Raw genomic sequence first — 10,219 nt, 5'->3', positions numbered from 1 at the left:
TCCCCAAAAAAATAGCCCTAAGCTCTTACCAATTCTAACATCCCTGTCGACTAGGCTCTTAATCTCCACTTTGTGCCCCTCCTTTCCAGTTTGTTGAGACAGCCGAACGACTATCACCAACACGACCTACCTCCTTATTTCCTGACCCTGGCCTAACCTCTAGGCCTTCCTAGGACCCGCCCAACCAACCAGCCTTTTAACCTTGAAAAAACTTTTGACACGTGGCAAAAATGAAACTTGTTTGTCTCTTTGGCTTTCTTCACCCCTTCTAGAGATTCAAAGTCTCCTTCCTTGTTCACACTTATTCTCCGACCTAGATCGACAACCTAGGAAATCTCTTTGGCAAGAAGAAATTGATGCATCTAAATGAGTGAAACATCCAAAAAAAAGGGGCCTGATTCTCTAAATACTCTCAATTAACCGACCCAAATAAAGAATGATCAGATGGTTTGGATTTGATGCGAGTAATCTCTTGTGAATAGGAAAATCATTGGGTAGAAGTGTAGAACAGATTAACAAGCAAGAAATGGTGGTAAAGAGAGACATCACAATGTCATCTAAATGCTCCCCTTAAAATCTTTGACTAGTAAAGAGAAAGAATATTTTCAACAAACAAAGACACCTTTGCAGTTCAAAGGCAATAGTCAACTATATTATCAATAGCATCCTCGGATTAACTAGTAGCTACAAGTACATGCAATCAGGACTTCAGTCATAAGACTCGAGTTCTCAAGGAATGGTATCACCTAAAGGAAACTGTACACCAAAAATCAGATCAGGCGTCCTTAGACCATTCTATTCATGCTTCATATTCAGAGCTTTTTTTTTATAAGCCTTCATACTTAGAACTTTCAAAGTATTTTAATTGAACCCTTCACCATCATCCGAATAACCATTCCAAACATTTTGGATAACAAACTTAGCTGATTTTTGAACCAATTAATCTTCAAGGTGGGACCCATTGAATGGTGGGTTGGAATTCCATCATATGCCAAATAAATTGAAGAAAAATATGATTAAATGTGAACGCACAACAGTAAAATAAGTTGTCCACTCTAAAGAAATTATATGTTGGCAAGGACCCCCTTCCTTGAGATGAGGTGGACTGCAATCAAGCAATAGTACCTTGATGGATAAAACAGATAGGTATATCATGAATTTAAAGAACAGAAAAGGGAAGAGATCTTTTACATCCTTCAAAGCTGAATGGGTAGGTGATTACTCCCAACAGTTAAATAACTCGCTTCCTTCGACATCTGAGCAACAAGGGCAATTCCAGAACCCGTACCACCACCCATCCCTGCTGTAATGAACACGAGATCTGATCCCCTGAGAGTAGTATCGATGGCCACTTTTGATTCCTCTGCAGCCTACTCCCCAAGAAGTGGATTTCCACCAATACCACTACATCTCTATTAAGTGATTCAAATACCATAGAACCATAGAAACAGAGACTCCTTTCTACTCTGGCTTTACCAGAATGTTGATAGCATATACAAGCTGTCTAATATCCCTGAATACACGGTACTTGGAAACTTCTTGGGTGGAGAATTTGGGAGGGGGGAACTTTACATGGAAAGCTTTATTCCAAGTGGAGAATTCTGGACCATAGGGGGGGCCATGGCTCCCCTGGCTGGCTCCGCCCCTGGGAGTGAAGGTGTTCTCATATGAAGTGGTAGTCAATTTTGATGTGTTTTGTTCGTTCATGAAACATGAGATTGGCTGCTATATGAAGTGTAGCTTTGTTGTCACAGAAGAGATGCATGGGTTGAGAATGCATAAGTCCCAAATCAGCAAATGGTCGTTTTAGCCAAAGGAGCTCGCTAGTGGTAGTAGCCATGGCACAGTACTCTGCTTATGCCAATGAGCGAGAGACCATTGTCTGTTTCTTGGTTTTCCAAGATAAAGGGAAGGATCCAAGAAAAGTAATGTAGCCAATAGTTGAACATTTGGTGGAGGGACAACCTACCCAATCTAAGTCACAGTAGGCCCTTAAAATCAGACCACTATTAGAGGAGAGCGGAATGCCATGCTTTGGAGTTGGTTTGAGGTATTGGAGGACATGCATGGCAGCATCAAGATCACACTGTCGAGGGTCACTCATAAACTGGTTGAGTGTGTGTACTGCATAGCTGAGCTTTGGTCTTGTGATGGTTAAGTAAATGAGATGACCAACTAGGCGCCTATACTGAGCAGGATTGTCTATTGGGGACCCAGATTTCGGTCCAAGAGGGTGTTGTTGTTCCATTGGAAATGGGCTGGGTTTGCAGCCTAACTTCCTACTTGAAGAATGTCTAGAATATATTTGTGTCGGCTGAGAAAGAGTGCCGAAGAGGAATGAGATATCTCAATGCCAAGAAAGTAATGGAGATGGCCTAGGTCCTTGATAGGAAAACAATTGCTGTGATACTTCTTAAGATCATTATTGGTAGATCATTAATGGCAATAGGATTGTCCTCGGCTATGACAAGATCATCGACATATGCCAAAATGACTAAAAAGTAACTAGAGCTATTCATAATCAATAGTACATTGTCTGCCAACGATTGATGGAAGCTACATTGTTTGAGAGCAAAAGCTAATGTATGAAACCAATTCCGTGATGCTTCCTTAAGCCCATAGATTGATTTGTTTAATTTGCAAACACGTATGCTTATTAGAGACAACATGCCAGGAGGATGGATCATGTATATTTCTTCCTAAAGAGAGCCATGAAGAAAGACGTTTTTTACATCCATTTGGTGAGGTTCCCAACCTCATGCTACTATAAGAGCTAGTAAACAATGTATTGTCACTAATTTCACAACAAGAGCGAAAGTTTCAATGTAATCAATCCCTTTGGTTTGTGTATATCCCTTTGCAACTAGTCATGCTTTGTAGCGCTCACTTGTACCATTCGGATTGTATTTGACATTGTAAACCCATTTGTACCATTCTACTACCATTGCTTGTCTCCAACATTCATCTTTTCTAGGCCTGCTTGTATGTGGTAGGCTCAAGATGGGAAGTGGCACCTGAATGGAGAAAGTTGGAAATGGGGTGGGAGGTGGATGAAGCATGTGGGTCATTATTGAATTGAATGATTGGACAAACGTAATCAGCAAGATGGGTTGGAATTCGTTTATTGCGAATGGGCCAATTAGGAGGATCTAACACAAGCATAACGGATGGTGATTTGTTGGTAATTGGTATAGGTTCTAGCGTAATGGGTGTAGTGGGTTCAGGTACAATGGGTGCAACAAGTTCAATTCAATATGTATATCAGATGGAAGTAACCCATTTGTTTCAGTAATATCTGAGAATCCTGAGTCTTTATGGGCCATGATATTGATCCTATCATCCAATGCCGGTGTTGGAATAGCTGGTGAGTGTCGGAACGATCCCAATGGTCCATCATCTTGTTTATTTTCAACAAAAGGGAATTGATCTTCAAAGAACTTGACATCTCGTGAGACAGAGTTGTTGTGTCTCCATATCAAGAAGTCTGTACACCCTTTTTGTCCACGAGGGTAACCAAGAAAGATACATACCTAGATCGAGACGCAAATTTGTCACGCCCATGATGAGTTGTAGCAGCATAGGCAAGGTGGCCAAAAGTTTGAAAATGTGCATAGAAAGGTGCTTGGCCTTGTAAAGCTTCAATGGGTGTCTTTCCGGACAAAATGGGCATGGGAAGATGATTGATTATGTAAGATGTAGTCAAAATGCATTCTCCCCAAAACTTTATTGGTAATTTGACCTGGAACCGCAAAACTCTTGCAATCTAAGAGGTGTTGATGCATTCTTTCAACCACCCCATTTTACTGTGGGGTATCTACACATGAGGTTTGTTGCATGATACCATGTTTAGCTAAGAAATTCTTCATAGGACTAGATAGGAATTCTGAACCACTATCAGATCGAAACACATTGGGTCTTACAATTATATTGAGTACTGACCATGGCACAAAACATGACAAAGAAACTATAGGCTTCAAATTTGGTCTTCAACAAGTACACCCATGTGGCCCATGAATAGTCATCAACAATTGTTAGGAAATACTGTGCCCCTGAGAAAGACGGTGTCTTAGTATAACCATCCCCATATATCACAATGAACTAACGAAAAAAATACTTGATGATCTAGAATTCCTAATGGGAAAAGACAGACGTGTTTGTTTTGCACGCATACAGGTATCACAACATACAGTAGCAGGTATAGTAGTGTGAAGATATTTGATAGATGATAGCCGATTATAAGAGGCGTTGCCAAGTCTAGCATGCCATAAACTAAAACTTAGCATGAGATTGTAGAGCCACTACTGGCTTCACTGGTGTCAAGTGGTATAGTCCATCATGCAGCACCCACCTCAGTCACTCTCTTGGAGGTCAGGTCCTACAAAACACAGAGTTGGGAAAAATGGGGCAGCACAGTTAAGCTGCGAAGTGAGTTTACTAATGGATGCCAAATTGCAACGGAAACTGGAAATGAACAATACGTTTTGTAAGGAAAGTCCAGGATATAGAGACACATCAACTTTGGATTGAATAGGCAAGCAGGTTCCATTTGGCAATTGAACGGGCTTGATATTGGATTGGTTAATGGTGTGGTGCTTAGCATGAAAAGGTGTCATGTGGCAACTTGCACTGCTGTCTAATAACCAGATATCAGAATTCATGAACCAGTTAACCATACCTGCAAAGTTGGAGAGAGTGGGCTTTCCACCATTGAGAAGATCAATTAACTATTGGTATTGCTCGTATGAAAGCCTGTTGGCAGGTGAGACCTTAGCATTTGGATTGGTAGACCCAGCTTTAGAAACATTAGCCTTTGCTGGAGATTTTCCTTTCGATTTCCCCCTGATTTCCCTGTTTGGTGGGTATCCAAAAATCTCGTAACAACGGTCTTTGGTGTGTCCCTATTTCTTACAGTGGTCTTACCGTAGTTTAGGCTTATCACTGCCGTTCTCGGAGTTTCCCCCTCGTGATTGTACTGTTACATTCAGGCTACGCCTCTACTGTTGGTGCTCGCTGAATTGCTAAATCTTGATGATTTTCTTTTTGAGACACTAATGCATAAACTTTGGTGATGGTGATGTTCGGCAAAGGTTCCATGCCGAGTATGCTAGACCTGATAGTAGTGAATCTTTCACTTAAACCAAGAAGAAATTGATATACGTTTTCCTTTTCTTTCTCAGCGAGGAATTCTTTTGTAGCACCTCTACATGAACAAGTTGGAACTCCTGAGAAACTGGTGAGTTCGTCCCATATGCCTTTCATCCTTGTGTAATAGACAGCCGCAGGAAGAGTTTTTTGCTTCAAGAGTGCAGGATTTCTCTTTAATTGGAAGATCCAGGGGGTGTTGCCTTGAGAAAAACGTTGCTCAAGATCTAACCAGATTTCTTTGGCATTCTCGATATAGGCGACACTCTGATGCAGTTCTTGGGAGCCATTGAAAATTCACGATATCACCATTGAGTTGCATTTTGACCATGCCAGCCATTCCGTCGTCTTCAAATGGTCTGGTTTCTCTATCGTTCCGTCCATGAATCCATCCTTATTTTTGGCACTGAGTGCGTTGATCATTGCGCGTGTCCATTTTTGATAATTTTCTCCCGTTAGCAGAAGACTAAGACCGTGTTGGGGTTGTTGGATGGGTGGAGGTAATACGGCGAGAAAGGATCTGTGAATCTGTTTCTGCTGCATCTGCTTTCAGTTTCTGGTGCCATCTTGTATTCGCCGTATTAGGAAGAGCTTCAGCAGACTTTAGGCGTGGAAGAACCTTTTTCACCGCTCCGATACCATCTAAAATCTTGCAAGAAGAAAATAAATCTTCATTCATGTATTTCGATTTACCAATGAGTATATATAAAGAGTACAATGGCGGAGTCCAGCTGGCTAACTGAATGTACAGCTGGAAATAACAGAGTATACAGCTGGTAATGATAGCCTAACTATCTCTAACCCTAATATGATCAGTGAGATAACCCCATCAATCGAAAAGTTGATGGGTAAACAGTTTGGATTTCCTACTAACTTCCCTCTACTCCCCTCCCTACTAACCCAATAGAATGATTCCATCCGTCCCCAAGTCCTATCTGACCAACATACTCTTTTAAAGAAATAACTATTTTTTATGCATTAATTAGATATTTCTAAAAATAATAAAAAAAAATCTTCGGTGATCTGAAACTTTTTTGCCATGCATGAATTTGCCTTAGGCTTAAAAAAGAAATAAAAATAAAAATATGTATTTTAATTATATGCAAATTCCCCATTCTCTCATTTCCACTTATAATGTTCATTGAAACTCTCATTGTTCTGTTCAATGAAATCTTGTTTTCCATCTCTCCAAGGATCAATAAATAATTATTAACTGGCTCATCTTTCAAGTTCTTTTGCAAAGCACACTGTACACATTCAATTTCCTCCTATACATTGGATTTTTTTTTTCTTGTTGCTGTCATTGAAGACGTTGGGAGGAGTATAACTTTTATGTTTCTGTGAACAATATTAAGAAGGTTTTTGGATTGTAGGAAAATTTTGAATTACTTGTGATAAAATAGAAAAACTTCAGTTCCAAATAGATAGTTTCTAGAGGCAGGGCAAAGAATTGAGATAGAAGATTCAAATATTGATAGGCAGCACGAGAAAATTTGTATAACTTTTCCAATCTATTGGTGTGGAGTGTGGCTAGAGCTTACATAGAATTTTTTCTTCATCCTCGAAGAAATCTGAAAGGGGCTTTTTGTACATTAACGATCAAATATAAACAGAAAGATTTCTGAGAAGAGACGAAGAGGAAAGAGAATGGGGAAGAAGAATTTGGGCTTAAATGAAATATCTATTTTTTAAAAAAGGTTTAATTAATATTTGAAGAATGATATATTTTAAAAAGAGTATTTAACGGAGGGGTTAAGCTCTTGAATGTTGTTACACTAAAATTGGACTCTTCTAACATGATTAAAAACAGTTGGAATCATTTTATTGGGTTGGTAGAGAGAAGTTAGTAGGAAATCCGGACTGGATACCAACACCCATTACCTAAATCCTGGCCGATTCCATGGGAACAGATGGAGAAGAAGAATAAGAACAGTAGACACCCACTGTCACTTCGGATCCGTGAGCTTCTTCGACTAGCTCTAGGAACCCAACCAATGTGAGGAAGAACAACATCCGCAAACAGCCTCTTCTGGTGGAACCTAACAGAGATTGAAGAAGATGAGAACAAGTGATTAGGGTTTGGGAGGTGAAGACTGGCCATGGTCTCCAGGGTCAGTAGGTTCGGTAATCTGTTGAGTCAAATTACTGAATTAGGACGATGGAGGCGGATTGAATTTAATGGGACCTGCATTCGCATATTGGGTTAAATGAAGTTAAATAAATTTTGATGCATCGAGGACGTACGCGAGGCAATAAGCTCATCATCTGAAGAGAAGAAACTAGAAAAATGGCGCAAGGAAATATTATTAGCAACTGGCTTCAACTACAAGTGCTTATAATATTAGCAAAGAAGATGCATAATCATCATATAAATTACGACATATCTCTGCATATATAGCAAGAGCAGTCTGTAGAATACCGTAGGGTCTAGGGATTAATTACTGATACACAAATTCAGATAATCGAGGTTTCGGAACGCCAATCAAACCTTTGGCCTTCTGTAGTGTAATCCCGACCTTCTCCGTCATGTCTTCCAAAATATCAGCCGGGAAGTCCCATTCAAAAGCATGGAGCAATGAAGCCAAGGAATAGTGAACCATCCGGTGACCCAGCGGCATACCCACGCACGATCGCCTTCCCGTTCCAAATGGCAAGACGTCGAAATCTTGACCCTTGACATCCTTGTCCGACCCAAGGAACCTCTCTGGCCTGAATTTGTAAGGTTCTGTCCACACTTTGGGGTCCCTCGCCATTCCCCAGACGTTTACAAAGACGATGGCGTGCTTGGGCACATGGTAGCCACACACTTCGGTTGCTTCGTTGGTGCGGCGAGGGATGAGGAGTGGAACTCCTGGGTGGAGTCTGAACACTTCTTTTACAGCAGCTTGGAAGTAGGTAAGCTTGGGGATATCGGTTTCTTCCACAAATCGCTCCTTTCCGACGACTTCATCAATCTCTGCTAATATCTTCTTATAGATTTCTGGTCTCTTCAGAATTTCAGCCATCCCCCATTCCACTGTGCTTGATGAAGTATCAGTGCCAGCCACAAACATGTCCTACATATACAATGCCAGAGATAGATATTAGCTTTCGATCAGTTGTTCTTTTTTTCAAGCTTTCTGCATACATTCATACTGAGGATATATCATAATTCATGTGTGACAGATTTCAGACATGTTGTCTCTAAAAATCTACCTCAAAGTAACCAAAAGAATTCCCACTTGAATCAGAACTAACGATTCAAATAAGATTGACAAACAAGAACAAAAATTACTTACAGAGAGCATCCCTTTGATGTCCACCAGAGAGAATTGCTTCAACTCGTCATCCTTCTTCTCGCTCCTGTAATCCAAGAACACGTCCAGCATGTCCAACCTTCCATTCTCATTCGTCTTCACTCCCTTCTTCCTGTCCTCCAACCTTTCGCCGATCAACTTCTCGAAGAAATCGTCAAACTCCTTCACAACCTTCCATACTCTCCTCTTCAATCCCTGAGGGTCCAAAACCTTCAAGAGCGGAATCAGATCAGCCAAATTGGGCGCACCCACCACCTCCAGTATCTCCCACACCATCTCCTTCAGCTCCCGCCCCTCCTTCGTGTTATCGAACAGACTCTTGGAGCAGACAAGGTTGCTTATGAGGTTAGCTGATACGACGAACGTCGAGTCGGCGATGTTCGCAGGTGTGTTTGACTTCCACGCCCCGTAGAGTGTTTTAAGCAGTCCTCGGACCTAGACGAAGCATTTATTAATGTTAGAATTAATTACTACAGATGATAATTATGAGGCGTCGTCCGACTGTCCGAAGTCCGACTGTATCTATCTATGTATGTATCAGGTACCTGTTGTTTGCGAGTTGGTTGAAAGAGCTCCATGGCACGAGAAGAGAAGATCTCTGTAGTGAGGATCTTACGGAGGAGCCTCCACCGTGCACCGTAGGGGACAAAGACTAAGGAGGTGGCGTCGTACGTGACGCAGCGGACAGCTTCGGTGATTGTGCGGCTGGAGAACGTTGCGTCCTGGTGCTTGAGTATCTCACGAGTAATGTCCGGCGAGGATATGACGATGGCGGGCTTCTGGCCCATGCGGAGGCTGAAGAGTGGACCATGGGTCTTAGCCAGGTGGTAGAGGTCTTCGTGGAGACGGTCGGTGAGGTAGGGGAGGTACCCCATCAAGGGCCATCCGATAGGACCCGGTGGCGCATTTCGCCAGTTTCGCCGGCGGAAGATGATCGGGAGGAGAGACAAGGCGGCGACGGAGGCGAAGAAGGTGAGGAGTGTGGAGAGGGGGTGAGAGGTGATGTAGGTAGTGAGGGTGGAAGCGAGTGGGTTGAGCTGATTCATTCTTCGTAGACTCGATTGATTTGTTTCTACTGGCTTGACTTGGCTTGGGTGTTCGTTTTATTAGTCTGTTGAAAATGACAAATTTACCATAAGTTCCTCGACATTGAAGCGAAATGACACTTTTTTTTTTTTGGGAAATCAAATGACACGCCCATGCTTTGGTCCACGAGATTCTCGTTCCAAGTATTGGCCCATTTTCACAAGATGGCCCATTTTGTGAATCCTACCAAAATGAATCGGATGGGCCATTTTCACAAGATGGAACAGAATCATAATCATGATCAATCTAAATCTGTATGGATGGATATGGGGAGGGATTGTTACCGGCAGCCATCACCGCCCATAGAGAATTATAACATCTGGGTCCCACACGGAGGCAACCTAACCCATGCACCCATGAATCAGTATGGCAAGAATATATATATAAAAGGAGACATGCTACAATGCTTGAGGTAAAAGTGAGGTTAGTCCGGTAATTTTAACTGAAGACATCAAGCAATGTTGGAAGAAGAAAAGTGAGGCTATTTGGTTTTTCCTGACTAAGGATATGGCAATATGAGGAGGACGGTTCAACGAGGAGCCCGTGGGACGCTTTTCGTCTACATGTTTTTGCCTCTAGCCACCTTGTCTACGTTGTCCTTTAGCGATTTTCTTATGTTTTCACCAAATCTTGAGGGCTTCTTTTTTGCATATTCTATGTCGTCTTCTACTAATTTTCTTATGTCTTCACCAATA

The 10,219-nt window shown here is 41.8% G+C and overlaps 1 protein-coding gene across 9 annotated transcripts; it reads right to left on the bottom strand.

Moving 5' to 3' along the window:
• Positions 1-2,653: 2,653 nt before the first annotated feature.
• On the bottom strand, positions 2,654-9,882 carry LOC148875180 (geraniol 8-hydroxylase-like). Of its 9 annotated transcripts, none has more exons than XR_016104882.1 (5): positions 8,984-9,880; positions 8,421-8,873; positions 7,631-8,198; positions 4,676-5,791; positions 2,654-4,049 (listed from the first exon to the last, which is right to left on the bottom strand). XR_016104882.1 is itself a non-coding variant. In XM_088964243.1 (4 exons), the coding sequence occupies exons 1-4, from the start codon at positions 9,482-9,484 to the stop codon at positions 5,609-5,611; spliced, it is 1,698 nt and encodes a 565-aa protein (XP_088820369.1). In that variant the 5' UTR covers positions 9,485-9,880; the 3' UTR covers positions 2,654-5,608. The 9 variants fall into 9 exon arrangements, 4 of the variants coding, with proteins under 4 accessions (XP_088820369.1, XP_088820370.1, XP_088820372.1 ...); XR_016104884.1 differs by having other exon boundaries at positions 2,654-3,530; XR_016104880.1 differs by having other exon boundaries at positions 4,676-5,784.
• Positions 9,883-10,219: the final 337 nt, after the last annotated feature.

This window comes from Nelumbo lutea, chromosome 1 (assembly GCF_056320005.1).
Source record: "Nelumbo lutea isolate HS-2025 chromosome 1, American lotus-T2T, whole genome shotgun sequence".
NCBI lineage: Eukaryota > Viridiplantae > Streptophyta > Magnoliopsida > Proteales > Nelumbonaceae > Nelumbo > Nelumbo lutea.
Note: the sequence above shows the minus strand (reverse complement) of the source record. Positions and strands in the feature narration are given on the sequence as shown.

What these genes read in the sequence shown, in the direction of transcription:
- LOC148875180 (XM_088964243.1), bottom strand. Translation starts at nt 9,484, where the DNA reads ATGAATCAGCTCAACCCACTCGCTTCCACCCTCACTACCTACATCACC. An exon ending in ACATCAAAGGGATGCTCTCT is followed by an intron (nt 8,199 to 8,420) that starts GTAAGTAATTTT and finishes TTGTATATGTAG; the next exon opens with GACATGTTTGTGGCTGGCAC. An exon ending in TACACTACAGAAGGCCAAAG is followed by an intron (nt 5,785 to 7,630) that starts GTTTGATTGGCG and finishes GCAAGATTTTAG; the next exon opens with ATGGTATCGGAGCGGTGAAA.